The following is a 21,371-nucleotide window of genomic DNA, read 5'->3' as shown; positions in this document are numbered from 1 at the left end:
AGGCCAAGTGGGAAAGAAATTGGGCAGCTTTCTGCCTTGGCTCCTAACCCTTGGCACAGAGGACGTCCTAGGGTCCCTGACAACTAGAGAAAGGGAGAGTGAGACAGGAGCAGATGTGAGTGGAGTTAAATGTCTATCTGGCCACCAGCACCTGCCCCCAGGCATCCTTCCACCCCTGGGCTGCAGGGGCCCTGTGCTCCAACCATCTGCCCTCTCACTGTAGCCCCAAACAGGTGCGGGGGAAGAGAAGGGGGTAGGCCAGCTGTTGTCATCTTGTCCTGGCTCTGGCTCCCTGCCAAAGGGAGGAAGGGGGAGCAATGAAGGAAGGGTCCACCCACCCCACACTGAATCGTTTTCTATTCCCACAGGATGGGAAGACGGCTTCTACTTAAGAGGACTAAGACTCTGGTTTGGTTGGCCAACCCAGCTGGCCAGGGGAACATGGCTTGACCATGCCTTCCACCCTAGGTCGTTACTTGTATGAGAAGGGGAGTAACTAGGGCCAGGTGTGGCTTGGACCCCTGGCACAGGACTCACTCGTGGCTTTTGGGGGTAGGAGGCATTCAGGCCCTGACTCTACCCAGACAAGGGGAGAGAACTAGGCACCAGCAAAGGTTGCCCCTCCTCCTAGTATGGAAGGGCACAGGCTGCTTTATGACATAAGATCCAAGCGGAGTGTTAGGTAACAAACCAGAGATCCTTTTTAAAGTTCACTTCCCGGCCCCAACAGAGGAGTGCCTTGGAGTGCTCCAGCCCCTCCTTCCACCCAGGGGTCCCTATAACAAGCAAGACCCTAGCAAGTCCTTCATCGCAGCACTTTTAACTGGGGAACTAAAATGCAGATTCCTGGGCCCTTGATGAGTCCCACGGAGTCTAAGCAGGCCCCAGGAATCAGCCCTTTTAACAAGCTCCCAAGACATGGTCGAGTTTGAGCAGTTCTGCCAAGGGGGATGGGGGTACAACGTCTTCACCTACCTCCATGTGTCTCAGAGCCAAGTATTTTCCTGTCTGCTCTTCTTCTATGCGCAGGGGCAGGGGCCTAGACCCAAGTCACCAAACGAAGCATGGAGTTGAGTGACTCCCCCAGTGGTGGCCAAGGCCTAGTTCAACTAAATCCCCAAAAGAGGGTCTGCTCTGTTTATGCCCATGGCCCCACACAGTGCCTGGCACTTAGCATGTGCTCAATAAATATTTGTGGACTGAAGGAGGTAATTTTGCAAGACTCAGAGAGGTATTTCTTTCTTTGTCTGTTCTAGCTAAGAACATGCTGGCAGAACCTCAAAGAGATGCCAGGGCCTATGCAGCAGGGGGCTGGGCCTGGGAGGCCCTCACTCAGCAAATATTTGTCAAATGAACCCAAGGCTGAGAGTTGACGTACTTAGTGCCTGACAAATTGACATTCATAGGCCTGGAACAGACTAGGCCGAGCACAGAATCAAGGCAAGGAAGGCAGGGGCTTCCTTCCCTCAGTGCCCTTTCTTGGACCAACACCTAAAAACTCCAGGCCTGGGGGAGTGGGCGGGGTAAGAGGCGAGGCAGGGAGCGGGACTGCGCCATTATGTTTATTAGAAGGTTGGATTTCGGTGTGTGCTCTAGATAGATTACAGAATAAATACCTGCGTCTTGAGAACAGGAAGTCCACGATTCATACAAAGTGCTCACTACAGGAAGTTGCTGTGTCAAAATCCAGGCAAGGACCCAACTCGGGGCAGCCCCTCCTCCCCCACTGACCTCAACAAGGGCTGTGCTATGGTTTTTTTATTTTATTATTTCTTTTATTTCTCTTTATTATTATTAATATTATTATTATTTGCTTTTGCTGTGGTCACTATCATTGGCAAAGTTCCTTTTCCCCTTTCCTGGACATGGGGTTCCTGTCTTTAAGATTCCACTCTGAGGCTGAAGGTGCCAAAAGCTGCTTGAGAAGTGGCCTTTGAACTCCATCTGGGAGGATGTTGAGAAGAAGGAAGCAGGAGAAATCATTCTTGGTTTTAAAAAAATTAAAAAAAAAGAAAAAAAGCCCCACAATCTACAGGTCATTCCTTACTCAGTCAGTGATCAAACTGCCCAAAAGAAAAACAAGACGAGCAACAGGCCAGTGGGCACTGGTCCATCCTCCCCAGGCTGGGTGAAGAGGGTGGGATCCCCCAAGGCTTTAGGGGAAGCTGAGGCTCCTACCAGCCAAGGGGGTGGGAAGGGGAAGGAGTGGAAGAAAAAAGGAGAGACAGAGAGAGAGAGAGCTCCATGCCTTGAAGTAGATGCTTTCCCAACTCCAGGGCTACCTGCAGCCCAGCCCAGGCCAGCTCTCACTGTCACCTCCGCGTCCAGGAGATTCATTAAAAAAAAAAAAAAAAAAATCAAAAACAAAGCCCAAAACAAAACAAAATCCAAAAGGAAAAGACTTGGGGGGGGAGGGATGAAGGAGGAAGGGAGGGAAGATAGGAAGGTAGAAGGGCAGGTCTCTGGATGCATAATTCCCGAGCCACTGGGGGCTAGGGGGGAAGATTCCCCAGCTCCCCACTGCCTGCGTGGCGTTAGCTCGTCACGTAGTGTTTGGTGGACGGCTGCCCATACACCCTGTAGAAATCCTGGTGGCCAGGCTGCTGGGAGGCGTCGAGCCAGTCTCTGACCGCCAGGCCAGGAAGGGACTGGGGGACGGAGGGTGTGGGCGGGAGCGGGTGTGAGTACTCCTGTGAGGGCACTGTCCAGGGAAAGTGGCCGGAGCGGGGGTAGGGCTGGTGGCCACCATGGTTGGCCACGGAAGAACAGTAACAGTTGTCCACAGAACAGACGAGAATCTTGCGGCCGCCATACTGGGGGAGCATGGGCTGCTGGGTGGCAGAGCCATTGGGATACTGTGATGGGGGGAACACAGGACTTGAATGCACTGGTTGGGCGCCGCCCGGCAGGGCCACCAAGTGCTGCGTGGAGCTGCAGGGCCCCAGGGGCTGCCCTGACTGGCCCTCGCCGCTGGCTGTGCCTGCTGCCCCATATTGGCTGCCCACAGGGCCTGACGACGTCTCTAGGAAACTGGCCTCAGGGAAGGCCGTTGAGTGCTTGCGCTTTTCCGCCCCAGAGCTGCTCACGCCACAAGGGTACAGGGGGACGCTCTGCAGGAAGGGCACCGGTGTGCTGAAGGGGCCTGTGGAGAGTTTGGGGCAAAAGTCGCCAAAGCTCCCATCCCAAGCAACCCAGGTCTCCTTTCCCCACTTTCTGTCTATAGGACCAAGCTCGTTACATCATGCACCATCTTGGTCAATGATGACTACTCCATTAGCAGGTAGGTACTATTATTATTCCCATTTTATGGCTGAAGGAACTGAAGTTTAGGGAAGGCATGTGGCTTTTCCCAAGGTCCAATAGCTAGAAGGGGCAAAGCCAGGATATGAAGAAAAGACTATCTGACTAGGCCATGCTGCCTCTCAGAGAGAAGGCTCTGGCATTTACCCCTGCCCAAAGGGCTCTCTCCTTTCCATTGAGGATACCACCCTCACCTTCTAGCATCTTGCGCAGCTGCTTCTCCTTCTTGGCCACCTCATTCAGGAAGAGCTTGGAGTTCAGGTGGCCGATCTTAGGGGGAGAAAGGCTGCTGCCCGTGCAGGTCTGGGTCCTGGGGGCAGTGGACGGGGCATCTGCTGTGAGGAGGTATCACCGGTGAGCCTGCCCTACCTCCCCCCGTGGGCCTGGCCCTCCCTGCCCTCCCCCAGATGTGTTCCCTGGGGGCTGGTGGCCATCTGCTCACCTGTCCATTAGGATTTTCACAGACTTGGTATTCTAGGGGGAGAGAAAAGGGTTAGTCAGTGGGAAAGGCAACATGAGAAAGCAGAGTTGCCCCATGCTCCCTCCCCCCAGACAGGGCTGATTGTCTGATTCCCCCAAAGTATGGTAAGGGCCGATGGGGGGGGGGGGGGGGCGGGGTGGGCAGTCCTCCATTTCCAGAAGTTAAGAATAGCTAATGTTTATTGAGCACTTACTATGTGACAAACACCGTTAAGTGCTTTCTATACATCCATCATTTTATCTACACAACTACGGTAGCAAGGTGTTACAGGCACTCAGTCTTTTATCTGAAATTCATGGGGCCAGATGTGTTTTGGAATTTGGAAACTGTTGGATTGTAGGAGGAAAAATATGGTGCCTGTTCTATACGTTACGTATTATCCCCAGTAGGACACCATCATCCAATACATCAATGTTTCTGCAGCAAAATGTTTGAATACTTGTGTCAAGCAAGATAAATAAAGACCATTAATTGCCAACATGAGCTCAGATCAATTTTTTTTCTGTTAAATGAGTTGTCAGAATTTTTCCTATTAGTTTTCAGAGATTTTTAAAATTTGGAATTGTGGATAAAGGATTATAGATCTGTATCATCAACCCCATTTTATAGGTGAAGGAATTTAGGCATAGGGAACATATATGACTCGCCCCCAAGCTCACGAAGCTAGAAAGGGCAGAGGAGGAGGGTTCTGAGTCCATGCAGGCTGGCTCCAGAGCCCTGGGAGCATACTGGCGGGGGAAACTGGTTGGGAGCAAAGAACGGCAGACTCCGACTGAGGAATGACCCGGATCCCACCGGCTGGTCCCGGTCCCAGCCCACCTTCATGAAGCTGACGTCTTCTGTCTTGTCGAAGAGCAGCTGCAGGGAGCCCAGCAGCTTCTTGGCCTCCTGCATGCGCTCCCCGAGGTGCAGCGCCTGCGCTGCGTTCTCGCTGCAGAACTTGGCCTGGGCCTTGTCCAGGACCTCCACCGTCTGCCGCAGGTCCTCGTCCAGCAGCTGGTGTAGCTTTTCATACTGCAGCCGCACCTCTTCCTTCAGCTGGCTCACCTTCTCCTGCGGGCGCGGGGGCGGGAGTGGGCGGACAGTGAGTGCCAGGGACCTCGGGCTGCGCTTCTGCCTGTCTTGCATCCTGGGCGGTGGAGTCTGGGACCCTGAATCCCCAGGCTGCCCACGGCTCCCCACGGCGAGGTCTGAACCTGCTAATTCCCTGCTGGTAGCATAGGGCTCTGGGCCGGCTACCCCTGACGTCAGTGGGGGCTCAGCAATCGACAGTTCATTGAATAACTGACCAAGGGATTCTGGCACAGCGTCGACCACACAACAGATCCTAGCCCCAACAGGGAGCCAGCCCAAGGCCCTGCACCCAAGCCGGCCCACCCCATACCACGGGCTTGGGCTTAGCTACCTCCACTAGGCGCTTGTCGGACTCGAGTTTGTACAGCTGGTCCTCAATGTCCTGCTCTCGCTCCTCCAGACGGTCCTGCTGCTTCATCAGCATCTTCTGCAGGGACAGGTGGGGAAGGGGTGTCAGAGGAGGCTGCGGCTCTATCCCTTACCAGGGATGGGTGAGCACCATCCTTCCTGCTACAGAACAGACTCATCCTATAGATTCTTGGACTCAGATGACCTAAATTTCTGCCATCCAACCCTTTCTGGCCCCCCATGCAATCCCAGGGGCCTGGTGACAGCTGTCTGGGAAGCCTGTTCCCAAGAACTGAAAGCCTGGAATAGCTTCCCACACGTATCTAAACCACGAGCTTTCTGAGGGCAGGGTCCAGCCAGCCTGTTCTGAGTGCTTTTCCTATACACTTATCTAATCATCCCAGTAATGCTGTGAGTTAAGCACTACCATTATCTTCATTTCAGAGAAGAGGAAACCAGAAAGATTAAGTAATCTGTCCAAAGTCACACAGCTAGGATACAAACCTAGGTGATTTAGCAGTAGGGTCTGTTCTTGTACAAGTTATGCCGCTTCTCTGGGGAGCCCCATCTTAGAGATGAGTACCCTAGGTTGCAGAGGGACAAACAACCTTCCGAGGTCATCCAGGCCCGCTGGCCTAGTCCAGAGATATCACCCTACACTTGCCTTACTTGCACTTAAGGGCATCAAGGGCAGCTTTTTCTTGACGCTGAGGGTTAGGCCTCTGAAGTCCTTGCTAAAGCCTCAAATGAGCCTCCAAATGAGAGCCTCAGCCTCTCATTTGGACCCAAGTGGAAGGGAGACTCTGTGGCTTGCTTAAGAACCTGAGGCCAGTCTACTGGAAGGTGCTGGATGAAGCTGCTATTCTCAGCCCTTGATCTCCTGTCTCCACAATCCTCTCCTCCCGGCCCTGTCCATCCAGCCTGTTCCATCCATCCTGTCATCCTCCCTTACCAGACATGCTTCTTCGAACACGGTCTCTTCCTGCTCAAGAACCTCAATGACTCCCTCCTTCCAATATTTTGGCAATGACGGCTCTCTTACAACTTGACACCCCCCCCCCCCCCAGCCAGGTGGGCTGGTATCCTTTCTCCAATGCTCTGTGCACACTTGAACTCCCTGCACTCTGCTGACGTTTTTCTTTTTTTTTTTTTTTTAACATTTTTATTTATTTTTGAGACAGAGAGAGAGCATGAACAGGGGAGGGTCAGAGAAACAGGGAGACACAGAATCTTAAACGGGCTCCAGGCTCTGAGCTGTCAGCACAGAGCCCGACGCGGGGCTCGAACCCACGGACCGCGAGATCATGACCTGAGCCGAAGTCGGCCACTTAACCGACTGAGCCACCCAGGCGCCCCTCTGCTGACGTTTTTCTACAGCCCACCAGTGCCCCCTTCCTCCCTCTGTCCGTCCTTCAAGGCCCAACTTAAGGCCCACTCCCTAGGAAACTTTCCATGGTCCCTGTTCGAAGTTTGCACAGGTCACTCCCTATCCTTGCCATGCAGTGGGGCTGTCACAGCGTGCCTTCCCTCTGCAGGTGTACTGTCCAGTATGGTAGCAGCTAGTCACATGTGGCTATTTAAATTTAAATAAATTCAAATAAATTAAACATCAGTTTTAGTTGTACCAGCCTCAGTTTGAGTGCTCAATAACTGTATGTCACCAATGGCTAATGTTCTGGACACCACAAATACAAAACATTACCATCATCACAGAAAGACCTATAGGACAGCACTATTCATTTTTAAAAATCATTTACTTATTTATTCATTTTATTTTAGCGAGAGGGAAAGTACGAGCGGGGGAGAGGGGCCGAGGGAGAGAGAATCGTACACAGGCTCCACACATAGTACAGAGCCTGAGGCGGGGCTTGATCCACAACCCTAGGATCATGACCTGAGCCAAAATCCAGAGTCTGATGCTCAACGAACTGAGCCACCCAGGCGCCCCAGGACATTATTCTGTAGCCTGCCTCTCAAAGTTGGTCTGATTTCCCTGCAAAGCTCTGAGCCTGCTGAAAATAGGGTTTGCTGTGGTCTTTTTCTACCTCCCTTCTCAGCCAGGCGACACAGAGACCCCAGCACTCGACAGATGTATAGCATGTTGACTGAATAAAGGCACGGTTTTGCCCACAAAAATAAGGTTTGCAAAGCAGGTTACACAGAACCTAGCTCACAGTAAGTGTCCACTCAACAAGGAATTGTTCTTTTTCTTCCTCTGCGGGGGCCTCAGAGTGACCCTCAAGTTTGACCTAAAACCCCCATTCCCACCCACACCCAGCTGGCTCCCCAGACACAACCACTAATCCCTTCCTCACTCTTCTGACCCATTTTACATTTGGGGAAACCAAGGCCTGCAAGAGAGTTCAGCAACCTCGCTGCGAGTTGCTGGCTGCCGCAGAAACAAAAACCTGGGGACAGGAGGAGATGGGGGGTATGAAGCCGGATTCTAAGCTGGAGAAGCCTGGGGTACTGCCTGCCCCATCAACTTGACCAATGACCTAGGACAGGACCTGTAAGAACCAGCCCCAGGAGACCTTGCCCTGTCCCAGGCACTTTGCCCTTCCAGCAGGTCCCCACACCAGCCCAACATGCACAAGGGTCGCTGCCAGCCTGAGAGTCAGAGCCTGTAAGGAGACACAGCTGAGTGGCGGGGGAGGAAAGAGGCAGTCATGCATCCTCCCTGCCAGTGAGACTGCCCACAGCTAGAGCAAGAGGGTAGCAGCCCCTGGTAGAAGTTCCCAGAACACACACAAGCACGCATCGCCACTTGGGCCCTGGCACCACCTCATGCACAGTGCTGCACAGAGCTACATGTATACTTGCCTCCGGCCCCCTACAGGTGAAGACTGGGCCTCCTGAAGGCCCAGACACTTAAGGGAGGCCTGCCATAAAGGCAAGGTGGCCAGGACACCCCTTCAGGAACAGTAGGGCTTTTTACCTCCCTTGTAACAACTGGCCCTCAAATTTTTGCCTTCTGGATGCCTTGTACCCACACTGAGAGGACAGGGCCCCTCTCTCCAGATGTGTCTCAGACAGCGGGCCATTCCTGCCTTCCCAATGCTCAGGATATTGGGAAGCCCCCCACCCCTGACTCCATCCCATACATCTGCGCACTGTGGTCTCCCCACCTAGCTAATTCTCATGACCAAACCCATCAGTATCAGATTAGGGGCACACCTGGGGCTAAGTCCCAGATGAGAGACGGGAAGGAGGCAGCACCAAGGTTAGCTTCCCAGCCCAATTTCCCTCAGAGGACTGGAATGGGGCTGTTCCACTCCCATCCTTTGGAGCAGTGGGAGTCCCCTCTCCCGCCCCTCTGGAACCCTTCAAGGAATTCATGGCTGACTCCTCAGGGAAAAGCCAAAGGAGGCACCTCCTGTCCAGTTCTAGGGGTGGAGCTCAGCCCCGGCCTTCTTCCAGACCTTTCTCAGAGCCTTTCCTGGCAGTACTTCTACTCTGGGACATTGCCTGCCCAGAGCCCTCTGGGGTGGGAGCCCAATCTAGGCCTAGCAAAGGCAGGGGCCACACTCTCTAGCAGGTGGCTGGGTTTCACTCCCCCTCCCCCATCTCAGAGGACATGGAGCTCCTGTCTCTGCTGCAGGGGTAGGTAGGGGAGGGGGTAGGAATGGGAAGGAAACTGGCCAAGAGTTGCCAGTCATCACAGAGGGCTGGGAGGAGGGCCCAGGGACCCAGGCTGGCCAGCTCACCCTTGCAGGGATGGCCCTCTCTTGGGGCCAGATGATCTTAATCCTGCCACAGACAAAACCTGAGGGAGCCAGAGGGTTGGGGGGAATCACTATTACCTCAGGCACCGGGAAACTGGGGGAAGGGACAGGAATATTCACTTGTTGCCTCTTCATTACCCCTCACCTCAATTCCACCAAATGACTGAATCAGGCTGCTGAGAAGCTGGAAGACGGGGGCAGAGGAAGCAGGGCCTATACCCTTCCCCGCTACCAGCAGCCTCTTTCCATCCCAATGTCCGAGGAATCGCTGAGAGCTGAGGCCCCATTTCCCATCTGGGAAAAACCCAAAGCTGAGAGATAGGACCAGATTTTCCTGCTTGATTCAGAGCAGGGGCTCTCAGTGCAGGGGGTAAGGATACGAGGGCTCTTTACAAACCCCTCCCAGAGCACAGTGAGTCACCTGGACTGTGGCACACCTCAAGAGTGCAGTGCAGGAGCAGAGCGGAGTGGGGAACCCTGGTCTAGACTAGCAGCGCTGGAGGGACCAGGCCTTCAGCAGGAAGGAGGAGGGGCGATATGAGGCCCAACTCCACTCAGCGGCGCTTGTCCCTTAGAACCTAAATAAGGCCTTTTGTGGTCTCCTCCTGGTCCCGTGAGGGCAAAAACATCAAGAACACATGGGGGCACTCCATTCCCATTCCATCATACATGACAGGTATGAAGAACAGGCCCCAGGACATCCTGCTCCTCCTACCTGTCGCCCAATGTTCTAGACTCCGCCTGGAGCTGCTCCCTCCGAGAGAGGGGCACTCCTAGCTCCTTACATTCCGGCCCCAGGAAAGCCTCACATCCCTCTGGAGTCTGACTGGTCAGGCCCAGCTGGCATTGTTGATGCCAGACTGGACTGGGCAGACGGGTGAGGCCATGGGGACTCTGGGCTGCATAAAAGTTAATAAATAATAATACTAAAACCCTCAAGTCAACCTTGAAGAGAAGCAAGGTCAGGAGGGAACAGGGCCCCAGGGGTTGGGCCAGAGGCAACCCCTGTCTGAGATTTTCAGACAGGGCCAGTGCTGGATCCAGCAGCCCCTGTGGTGGTGGTGGGGGGGAGAGTCATGGGGGGCAAGAAGAGGGGGCTGGGCTGCTGAGCACCTCTCTCTGCTCACACCCCTGCCCAGAGAGCTGCCATTTCAGCTCTAGCTCTGGCTGCAGCCCCTGCTCAGAGCTACCCCATCCTGACCCCCTCCCCAGCTTCCAAACCTGCCCCCCACTCTCCCTATAGCCCTCGTCCCAGGAGCATGCTGGCCTCCTCTCTCCCTGGGCCACAGCATTCTCCCCTGTCACAGGGCAGTTTCCAGGCCTCGGCCCTTACCTTGGGCTACCATGCGGACCTCCAGGCAGAGGCAACCACAGACGCAGAGGGAAGAGGCTGGAGGGCAGAAGCCAAGGCAAGGAGAGAAGCAGGCTCTCTGAAACAAGCCCCGGCAGACCCCAGAGAAGGTTTCCCAGCTGCAGAGTGGAATTAGCTTTTGCCATGCAGAGAGCAGCGCTCTGGGGCAGCAGAACAAAGAGGCGAGAGAGAAAGCCCCCCTTTGTCTGGGTTTGAATACCAGGCCGGCCGGGAAGGAAGGCTTTCCCAGAGCAGGGAGGAGGCCAGCCAGGCCTGCCTGCTTGGTCCAGGGCAGGGGCCCAAGCCGGGCTCACCTTCTACCTAGGCCCACCCACACTGCCCCCAACACAGCATCGCAGGAGCCACCTGGACCTCTGCCTCCAATACCGGCCACAGGCAACAAGCTCGCCCGAAGGTGAATTCCATCTTTTCTTCCCCTCCCCAACACCCCCACCAGTTGAGAAAGTCGCACAAGTCTCAGAGTCCGAGCAGGCAGCCACATGCTAGCAACATGGTGCTGACAGTCACGCAATACACCCTCAACTTCCAATCACAGGTATACAGCAAGCGGGCCATGCAGTCAACCTCGTCTCTCACAGATGCGCGCTTGCACGCCTTCCGGACCCCACAGCCACACGCAGGACAGCTACACAATTAAGTCGGTCACTCACGCTGTACCTTCTCAGAGATATACACAGGAGATACAAGAAAATCGGTCACATGGGAGATGCACAACCAGACACTCCGGTTACACGCGTGCGCGCACACCTGCAGACAGACATGGACGCACGGCCATCCAGAGCTGCAGGAGGCAGAGTAATCAATAGGGCGTGCATGACAGGCGCCTGGCTGTGTCAGCAGGATCCTGGGGTGGCGGTGGCGGTGGGGGCTGGGCCTCTGCCTCAGACTCCTCTCTGCCTGGGGCCCAGGGAGGAAGGCCGAACCAGATCCACCTTCCCTGCAGACTCAGGATGATCAAGGAAGGGGCAGCTACATTGCCCTTCACCTTACACAGGTCAGCTGCCTCCCCACCTGAGAGGTCAGGAGTCTGGTCTGGGGAGGAGGGAGCAGTGGGGTCTGTGCTGCCCGAGTCAGCTGGGCCAGGGCAGCCCCCACCCCCACAGCCCACCTAGAGACGGACACATGGGGCGGAGACCTAGGGTCCCCACCAGGGTCCCAGTGCAAGCCCTCCAGCCAGGGGCAATGGGGGCAGTGAAAGCAGCACCTCGCCTCTGGCAGCTACAAACCCCAAGTTGGCCCTGAGCAGTGGGATCCTCTCCCCGCACCCACCCCCCCCCCCACCCCAGGGAACATCTCTCAACATTAAACCTATGAGACATGTAAGGAAAAGGGTTCTGGCAACATTTCCAGTCTTGATCTGGGGGCCTAGGAATGACACGGGGGCACTACTATGACCTGAACACACACACACACACACACACACACACATACACACACACACCCTGCATAGTCCCTCATACATATAACTAGGTCTTCTTTTCTTGTTGAAGGAGGTCATGAGATAGGGATACTCCCGGCTTACACCAGTTCCCTGTTGCTTAGATGAACCGCTAAACCTGGGGGCTGGAAGAGGCTTTGACTACCTAGGGCTGCCAGACTCCGGCCCACCTGGATATCCCCATTTTGGGCCATTATCCTCTCATAGCCCCAAGGGAGAATATATTTGGGGTCTGGGCATGTCCCATAGAGTGGTCTCTGGGGCCAACCCAATGGGCCTCCAGGCTTCAGGGCAATGTGGTCTACACAATGCTTTGCAAGGGCAGAGTGGGGTAACAGAGTTGGCCTGACTCCCCTGCTAGTGCCCTAGGCTGGAGAGAAGCCCTGCTTGCCTCCCTGCTGGGCTCCTGCTCTAGACTACTGGCCTTTGCACATGTGGGTGCTTGTGAGTATGTGACTAGAGCCACCAAGGAGAGGTTGATCAGAGTTTCCTACTTCTAACCGATAGGACGTTTTAGCAGCACCTCCCACCCCTACCCCACAGAAGACATAAGAGGAAACACAAGAAGCAGAGCCGTATTTTAAGGCATGTGCCAAGTCTCCATGTATCTGCTCCTATATCCCTGAGAATTCTGTTGCTCTCATCCGTATCCACGGCATCAGAGGCCCTCAGGCAAGGGAAAAGAGGCCCAGGAAAAGGCCCTTCTCCCTGGCTGGAGGAAGGACAGTGTGATGGGTTCTTCCATTCAGATTCCCTATGGCTCTTCCCCTCTCCTGAGGGTGAGGCCCCTTTCTCCACATTCAGTAAGTCCAACTCAGACTGAGGAGTGCTGGCCTGTTGAAGGGTTTCCAACTCCAGTGCCCTGAGTCACCAGAGAGAATCCAGAGGGCCTGGGGTGGGGGCACCCGGAGGGGAATAAGACTCAGGTTGCTGGGTACACAGATGCTGGGTGCACAGAACTGCACATCTGGCCCTGATGCAACTCCCCTACTTGTGCGCCTGTCCACATCAGGAACAGGAATGAACACACACACACACACACACACACACACACACACACACAGGCATGCTCATAGGGGCTGACAAAGTTCAGCACTTCCTTCCCAACCAGTTCCTTCCACGAGCCAGGATCGTGGACCTGGTGGTGGGAACCCCAGAGTATACTCTGCATGCCTGGGCAACCCCTTCCCCCACCAATTCCCCACCAATTATACAGACGGGAGACAGGTGCATTTAAGGGCAAAGCAAGCAGTCTCAGAGGCACTTGCAAACATAGACACACATCTAAAGATACCCTCCTACTACCGAATCAGGCACAATTATGTTTTCTCCCCACCCAAATGAAAAGCACCCCTAGCACTCAGACACAGTTAAGAGCAAAAGCGTGGGTGCAGGCACAAATTCACTCATCATCCTGGCTGCTGCCCCCTCCTTGGTTCCTTTCAGCCACATCTCGGTCTTTTCCCTTCCCGTCACTTTCCACTGCCAAACCCAGGACAGAGGAGAACTGGACAGCGCTCCTTTCTCCTGCCTCTGCGCTTTTCCCTTCCTCCCCCAGTCTTTCCATCTTTATTAATAGCAGCAGCTTCCCCATACTGAGAAAAGTCTGGGCTCTGCCTCCCGGAGTTGCAGGTGGGCACTAGGGGTTCACTGCTTTCCCTAGGCCTCTGATTCTCAACTCCAGGGAAAGGAAGAGAATGGCTCCTCTCTCTATCCCCTATGCTTCCTTTAAGAAACCATAGGTCCTGTCCTGTACAAAACCCAGAGTTAGCCCATCCGATTGGAAACTAATTATACAGCAAATTTTATTTGTTATCCCTGCCCTCAGCTTGTGGTGGCCCTCCTGCCTTTTGTTAGTTGTAAGTGTATGTTTTTTAATTGCTAAACAGTGACTCATTCTGACTGGTTCCCCCCCACAGGAAACAGCCCCCATCCACAACCGTCCAGGCTCAGAGCTTCCTCATACCCAAGCTCCCCACTGGCCTCAACTAGCCTCCAGGGCCCCCACCCATTAAACACTCCCAGTGCAACCAAAGCCCAACCTCACCCCCATGATATCACACCCGGGCTCCAAGCTGGGGCTTCTGAGATGGCTCAGGCCAACCCCTTCCTTCTGGTATGACTCAATGCTGAAAGCCAGGGGACCAGGGAGGGACCTAGGAGGAGCCCCCCTCCACGGAAGGGGACGGAAGTATTGCCTCAGTCCAGCTCCAAAGCCAGGACCAGAGGCCTGAGGGAGAAGGCGGTTTTGACATTGGCCGCTGCTGCCGGGTGTATACAATGGGAGGGGATGCGGTTCTGTAATCACCCAGCCGGCAGCCCAGGGGAGCCAGCTGCCTGAAACCAGATTGCAAGGCAGCTCAACCTTAAACCCACAGGATTCTTTTTCCGTCTTCCACTTCCCCTCCCCAAATGTGGGAGGGCTGTGATAGAGGGCTGGGCTGGGAGAAACGGGTTCACAGTGATGAAGACACATACTTTAAGGTTTGTTCATGCAGACGCATGCAATATACACAGGCACACAGAGAGCAGTGATTCTCACAAATGAAGAGTGGGCAATTGGGAATAATCAGAATGGCTGAGACTGTTCAGTGATGCCGCTGGCTGTCCAGGCCTTGTCCAGATAGATACCAGAGTTCTGTTCTCCCTCCGGAAGCTCCCCTCCACCCCACCCCCCCCACCCCCCCCACCCCCCACCCCCCCCCCCCCGCCCCCAGTGTGTTTCCAATAGGGCTTGAAACTAACATGGCTGCTTTTGTTTACTTCCTCATTGGTATGCCAGCATCATGGATCATGTCAGCCACAGCAGCGGCACCAGGACACTCATTACATAAACAGCAGCTGGAGAAGCAGGACCTGGGTCACTGCCTTGGTGACTTCCCATAGGGCCCACAGAAACAAGGCTGGGGGAGGGAGCCGTGCGCAGAACAGAAAAGCAACACCCAAACTCTACCCCTCACCTCAATTCTATAAATGACTCAAAAGATGGACTCTATGTGCACAGGTGCAGAAATGTATCAAGTAGTGGGAGACCTTTCTTCCCAGGACCTTGCCCCCAAACTTTCAGGGCATAAGAGTTTGGAAGGGCGTCTCTGGCCTGATGTCACAAGAGTTAGCCTGTCTGGAAGGGTGGTCCCGAGGAGGTAGGGAGTGTGTGTGTGTGTGTGTGTGTGTGTGTAGGGTACTTGCCCGGATCTCATTCCTCCGGATCTCCACGTCGCACACCGAGTGTCCCTGATGCGCACCGCTGTAGTAGCAGCAGTACTGGCACACGGCCACCTGCTCGGCCTCGCAGTGGTAGAGGCGGTAGGCGTTGTGCTGGGGGCAGCTCCAAGCCCGCACGTCGTCCGCCTCCACCAGGAGGTGCCCGCGGGCGGTGGAGGGCTGCTGCAGGTGCGTCTGCACGTGGGACTGGCAGCAGGGCGCCTCGCAGCGCAGGCAGACCTTCTGCGCGGGCAGCGGGGGGCCGCGGCGGCAAAACACGCAGTGCAGCGCCGCCGGCGGCTTCTCCACGTGCAGGGCGTTGAACTTCTCTACGATGTTGGTGAGCTTCAGGTTCTTCTCCAGGCCCGGCTTCTGGTTGTAGGCCTGGTTGCACTCCGGGCAGCGCACCAGGCCGCTGTCCTTGGCCCACGCCTCGCCAATGCAGCCCCGACAGAAGTTGTGTTTGCACGGCAATTGCACCGGCTCCACGAAGACATGCAGGCAGATGGGGCAGATGAGCTCCTCCTCGAAGCAGTTCTTCCAATTCTCCGCCATGGCTGCTGCGGGCAGGGGGCCCGGGCAGGCCTCCCTAACTGCCCAACTCTGGGGGGCCGTCCGGTGCAGCTGCAGGCCCACCGAGCCCCGAGCTCCGGCCCCAGGAAGCCCCGACAGTCGCTCAGTCACCAGCGCCCTCCGCGCGTCTGCCCCCCAGAGGGAGCCTCGGTCGTCCCGCCGCGCGCGCAGCCGGCTGCGTCTCCTCCTCCTCGCGAGCGCCTAGCGGGAGGCGGCGGACTGCGCCAGGGCCGCGGCCGGGGCACCAGCCCTGGAGGGGAGCGCCGGGGTCCAAATTCCATATAAGAGGCCGGCCCCCCGACCGCGCGGCTAGGCCAGCGGCGGCCCGCGGCCTGCGCCCGGCTTCGCGGCTGACATTGGGGCGCGCCCCGCGGCGGACAGAGCCAGGGAGCCGCACAGTTCCTCCAACGACGGCGGCGGCGGCGATGGGGCTCCCTCTCAGGTCGTCAGCGCCGCACCTCACTCGCCTCGTCCGGGGTCCGAGAGGCCGGGGAAGCGGGAGCGGCCGCGCCGAGGGCGGCTAGATCCGGAGCGGGCGGGCGAGGCGAACTGGCGGTTCTCGGGCTGCGGCGCGGGCGTCCCCCGGCTGGCCGGCCGGGTGCGGGTGCAGGCTGCGGGGCGCAGGCGGGCCGACTCCGGGGCGCTGCGTGCGCGCAGGGGCAGTCATTCAGATGAAATTCCAGTCCTCGGCCAGAGACACCAGCCCGCCTCTGCCTTCCTCCTCCCTTCACAAATAGAAACGGAAGGGGGAGGGAGAGAAGTGGAAAAAAAAAAAAAAAAAAAAAGCCAACCAGAAAGGGAGGGAGAAGCCCCGGCGGTGCTCCGGCCTGACCCCCTCTTCGCGACTTCTGCGCTTCCCGGAGGCCCGGCGCCCGGCGCCCCCGCCGCAGAAAGACCCCGCTCTCGGTCTCCGCGCTGGGCGGGCGCCTCGGCTCTGCCGAGGAAAACAAGGATTGATCAAACTAGAAAGGAATTTTTCTCAACTGCTAATGAACAGGAGGCTCGGCTCCCGGCCCTCCCCTCCCCCCCGCCCCGGCCCTCCCCCTTCGCCACCCCGGCCCCCCTCCCCCCCACTTTCTTTTCTTCTCGGCCTCTGCTCCGGCCTGGAAGGCTCGGGGCTGCGGTCGGAGCCAGCCTGCGGCGGCGGGGCCGGGCCGAGCCAGCCGGGCCAGGCTGCCTCCCTCAGAACCCAGCCATCTTGGGCTCCTGGCGGCAGCCGCGGTGGCCGGGGGTCCGGGCGCGCTCGCTCGAGGGTCCTGCAGCGGGCTTTCTCTATCTCTCTCTCTCTTCTCTCTCGGTGGGATTTTTTTTTTTTTTTTTTAAGGGGAGGGCTGGCGGCCTCCCTCAAATTAGGAGAGAGAGAGGAGAAAATGCCAAGTCCCGATTTCTCTCCACCTCTGCTCCACCCACCCCGGTCCTTTCCAAAAAATAAAAAAAGATTAGAATTGGAAGAAGTCGGCAGAAAGGCGAGCGCCGGCGGCCCCCGGCTGCTGCCCAGGCGACGCGTCCGGGGCGGGCCCACGCCAGTCGCTCGGTCTGTGGGTCCGTTTGTCCACCCGAAGCTTCACAACTGAGGGGAGGGCACTTCGGGCAGGGTCTCCGCAGCGGCAGTCGCCTCAGAGCTTTATCCTCAGATCAAAAAAAAAAAAAAAAAAGGAAAAAAAAAACCCAACAGTCTCATCAGGGCCACCTTCAGCCATCTTGCGCGTATTATTATTATTTCAGAAATAATCTGTTTAATAAAAATAGCTGCGTCTCTAGCCCCCTCCCCCGCATCCTGCGCTCCCCGCCCCCTTTTAATAATAATCTCGATAATAAAAACGAACTGCGCGCCGGGCAGTTCTTTTCCTGCCTCTGCTCTCTAGGGCTCCGGCTCTCCTTCCCCGGGGAAGGGGACGCTGGGGGGGCGCCGCTGGGGATGGGGGGGGTTGAGTCCCTGCTGCCCGCCTGTTGGCCCCCTCCGCCTCTGCACCGAGGGAAGGGCGCCCTCGCCGCTACCTCGCCGTTGCAAAGAGGGCGGGCGGGGGAGGGGCCCGGCTCGTGGGACCGCTGGAGGGGCGCACAGGGGGTCCCCGATCTTCCCGCCACGGCCTGGCCTCGGAGTCTGCAGCCGGGGGCGAGGGGATACAATGGGCTCGGAGCAGAGTGCGGCCGGCAGGGTGGGGATGCCGGCGGGCAGGGGGCTGCAGTGAGCCGGACTCTCGAGCTACAGCGGAGACAGGCGGAGGGTGGTGTCCCTACATCAAGGCCGGTCCCGCTACACGGGAAGGGGGCGGGGAGACCGGGAGGGGGACGCGAGGAGAAAGCGGCAGCGCTACGGCGGCGCCTTTAATCGGCACCCGCTGGTTCTGCCCACCCGGCACTGGAGACCCAGACCGACAGAGAGGGGAGGAGGATGAAGGCGGAGCATATTGTCCGGAAGTGCTGTTACAGCTGCTGTGGCTCCCGGCTCCTCCCCTTTTCCCTGTCTGGAGTTGGGGCTGTTCCGGAGGCTGCTCCTACTATTGGTCTCCAAGCTGGGGCTCCGCCTCTTTAAGGCGGGGCAGCCCCCAGAGCCTCACGTGACTAGCACTTACTTCGGTACATTAAACACTAGGGTGGGAGGAGAGTTCCGCGCTTCTTAAAAGGGCGATGGTGCCGCTGCGTAGTGGGACCGCTTCTTCCTGGGCCTTTTCACCCACAGCTGCTTTTACCTGGGAGGAAAAGGAGGGTTTATAAGTCTGCACCTTCGGTCTGAGGGAACTGAGCAAGGAACTGCGAAGGTTCTCTGTGGGGCAGTTTCCTGATGTCCTTAACTTTCCCCCACATTTCTGACGCTTGAAACTACCAAGCAAAATAGGCATTATAATCCCCCTTCTATTAATAAGGGAACGGAGGCTTAGAAGTAGTCTGCTGGAGGTCCATTGGTCAGTTAACAAATATTTAACAAAAGCCTTTAAGTGCCGGACATTTTTTAGGGGATTCCCTGGAAAACATATACATACATACATATATGCACAAAAAATACTAAATATGTAAGAATTTCTGTGATAGAGCTTAAGGGGCTCACACAGACCTCTCTGGAAAAGCGACATCTGAGCCAAGACCTGAATGTTCAGGAGGAGTCAGGCCATTGACAACCTGAGGAAAGAGTGCTTCAATCAGAAGGAGAAACAAATGGGAAAGCAATAGATTAGGCATGTTCCAGGGCAGAAAGGAGGCTTTGTGGTGAGAGAGAAGACAGTCACAGCCAGAACACACAGGGCCTGGTAGGTCACGGTAAGAAGTTTAGACTTGAAACTAGTTATAAGAAGCATCAGATTTGGGATATATTTTGGAAGTAGTGCCAACAGGACTACATATGGGTTAGATATGGGGGGGTTGAGTCCGTGCTGGGGGGTTGAGTCCCACCCAGAAATGGGATAAGAATGGGATCGAGATGTGCTTTTCACTGTATATAGTATATCCTTACAAACTTCTGTCTTTTTTTTTTAAGTTTTTATTTATTTTGAGAGAGACAGAGTGTGAGCAGGGGAGGGGCAGAGAAAGAGGGAGAATCTCCAGCAGGTTCCACACTTTCAGTGCAGAGCCCCATGTGGGGCTCAAACTCAGGAACCATGAGATCATGACCTGAGCCAAAATCAAGACTCAGGTCACTTAACTGACTGAGCCATCCAGGCACTGACCCCCAAAATGTTTTTAAATGATTGTCAGGATTTGGGCTTCAGCAAGAGGCTGGATGGTCGTGTCATTTACCAAGAAGAAGAGAATTGAAGATAATTAGCTCTAAGTTGAATTTGAGTTGGCTCAGATATCCTAGTGGAAATGTTGGGATGACAGACTCAAGGGGAAGGTTTGTCCTGAGATTATAGATTTTGGAGTCATCAGCAATTAACGTTCTAAATGGTAGAACTGAGATTCGAATCCAATTCAGTATAACCCATGGGTCACTGATCCTTCCATAAAACCAGGGAGCCTCTCTGCTCTAGGACCTCCATCTCTTTATTCCTGATGGGGGTGGGGTGGTAATGTAGTCCCTTTATGGACAGAGCCTCTGTCTTCAGCACTTGGCATCCCCTCACATGGGAAATCTTATCCTGAATGGATGAATAAATGAATGCTTGCATGTCTGAATGAACAAACAAGGAGAAAATGGCTTCCAAGTCCTAATTCTTTTTTTTTTTTAATTATTATTTTTTTAACATTTATTTATTTTTGAGACAGAGAGAGACAGAGCATGAATGGGGGAGGGTCAGAGAGAGGGAGACACAGAATCCGAAACAGGCTCCAGGCTCCGAGCTGTCAGCACAGAGCCCGACGCGGGGCTCGAACTCACGGAGTGCGAGATCATGACCTGAGCCGAAGTCAGCCGCTCAACCGACTGAGCCACCCAGGCGCCCCTAAGTCCTAATTCTTAATTCCATGTTCTAAAGATGGTGAGGAGAAAAAACAAGGTCTATCTTAGAGCAGCTAGAGGGTCCTTCTCTGTCTTCCTCACCAATGCCCTCCAGGATAAGGATTCCTTGCATTCCTTACCTTTCTAGACCGCTCCCCTTAACTTGTAAGACATCACACTCTTCTTCTGATTTTCTTCTTATCTTTCTAACCACAGACTTCTTCAATTTCCATCTCATAAAAGATGACAGTCCGTAGCGTCCTGCCCTCCAACCTAGTCTCTTGCTAATAATCGACACCGGCTACCTGGAGCCTTTGGCTCCTAAAGCTTTATTTCTGTCTACTGGTGACTCCCCAGTCAGTATCTTCAGCCCACACATTCACCCTCCTGATTGCCGATCAGGTAGCCAACCAGATGTCCCACGGGCACTTTGAATTCAATGTATTGGAAACTAAACTCATCATCTTCTTCACATTCCAGCCTGTTCTCCTCCACTGCGTCCCCCATCTCAGTCAGTGGACCTGTCAGCCACTTAATCACCAAGCCAAGGATCAGGGAGGCTACCTTAATATCTCCCTGTCTTTCACCTCCCTTATCCATTCAATCAGTCATCAGGTGTTATAGAGCCTTTGTTAAATATCTTTCAGATTATCCACTTGTATACTACTTGACATCTTCACTTGGAGGTACAATGAATATCTCAGTCATCATGTCCTAAATTGTACTAATTTCTGCACACTTCCCCCCACTCGCCCCTCTCCCACTGCCATCTTCCACTTCTTGGTGAACATTCCATAGCTAAACCTTCAGCAAATCTCGACTACTTCTTCACATGTCCATTAGTTCACCATAATCTCTAGCCTGGATTATTTCCTAGACCCTGACTGGTTTCTCTGCTTCTGCCTTTACCTTCTGGAGTCAGTTCTCAACACAGTAGCCAGAGAAATCTTTTAAAAATGTGTTAGATTGTGTCACTCCACTGCTCAAAATCTCCCAATGGCTTCCCACTTCAACCAGAGTAAAAGTCAACGTTTTATAATTGCCTGCAAGGTCCTACACAATCTGCCATCTGTATAAGTAATCTCCCGTTATTCCTCTCCTCTCATTCTGCTCTAGCCACACTGGCTTCCTCTTCTGTTCCTTAAGTAAACCTGGTGTGTCTCCCCCTACCCCTGGGATCTTTGCAGTTGCCCTTTACTTTGCCTGGACCACGCTTCCTCCAGATGTCCCTATTGCACGCTTCTTCCTATCATTGAGATTGTTTGCTCAAATGTCACCTATGTAGCGAGGCCTTCCTTGACTTCTGTATTTAAAAACACACTCCACCCCAACCCTCACCGTCTCTCCTCCTCTGCTTTATTTTTTGTCCAGAGCGCATATACCCATGTACTCTGTATTCTATTTTTCAAAAACTTTTTTGTTTATTTACTTTTTGAGAGACAGAGAGTGAGTAGGGGATGGGCAGAGAGAGAGGGAGTCAC

General features: G+C 54.9%; 2 protein-coding genes across 2 annotated transcripts in view; both read right to left on the bottom strand.

Moving 5' to 3' along the window:
* Nucleotides 1-1,548: 1,548 nt before the first annotated feature.
* On the bottom strand, nucleotides 1,549-16,507 carry TRIM8 (tripartite motif containing 8). The gene is made up of 6 exons (XM_015063067.3): nucleotides 14,928-16,507; nucleotides 5,187-5,282; nucleotides 4,601-4,834; nucleotides 3,743-3,774; nucleotides 3,495-3,610; nucleotides 1,549-3,142 (listed from the first exon to the last, which is right to left on the bottom strand). Exons 1-6 carry the CDS (start codon nucleotides 15,495-15,497, stop codon nucleotides 2,535-2,537), a joined length of 1,656 nt encoding a protein of 551 aa, XP_014918553.2. The 5' UTR covers nucleotides 15,498-16,507; the 3' UTR covers nucleotides 1,549-2,534.
* A 502-nt stretch (nucleotides 16,508-17,009) lies between these two features.
* Nucleotides 17,010-21,371, bottom strand: part of SUFU (SUFU negative regulator of hedgehog signaling) — a 122,859-nt gene continuing 118,497 nt past the window's right edge. Inside the window, exons 11-12 of the mRNA XM_027062956.2 lie at nucleotides 18,092-18,208; nucleotides 17,010-17,144 (exon numbers count right to left, since the gene is read on the bottom strand). Of these exons, the coding sequence (XP_026918757.1) occupies nucleotides 18,101-18,208 (108 nt within the window). The 3' untranslated portion in view covers nucleotides 17,010-17,144; nucleotides 18,092-18,100. The remainder of the gene's footprint in view (nucleotides 17,145-18,091; nucleotides 18,209-21,371) is intronic.

Source organism: Acinonyx jubatus, chromosome D2 (genome assembly GCF_027475565.1).
Source record: "Acinonyx jubatus isolate Ajub_Pintada_27869175 chromosome D2, VMU_Ajub_asm_v1.0, whole genome shotgun sequence".
NCBI classification, from domain to species: Eukaryota; Metazoa; Chordata; class Mammalia; order Carnivora; family Felidae; genus Acinonyx; species Acinonyx jubatus.
This window is presented reverse-complemented; position numbering and strand designations above follow the sequence as displayed.

What these genes read in the sequence shown, in the direction of transcription:
- TRIM8 (XM_015063067.3), bottom strand. Translation starts at nt 15,497, where the DNA reads ATGGCGGAGAATTGGAAGAACTGCTTCGAGGAGGAGCTCATCTGCCCC. An exon ending in AAGACGTCAGCTTCATGAAG is followed by an intron (nt 3,775 to 4,600) that starts GTGGGCTGGGAC and finishes CTCTCCCCCTAG; the next exon opens with AATACCAAGTCTGTGAAAAT. An exon ending in GTGAAAATCCTAATGGACAG is followed by an intron (nt 3,611 to 3,742) that starts GTGAGCAGATGG and finishes CACTGCCCCCAG; the next exon opens with GACCCAGACCTGCACGGGCA.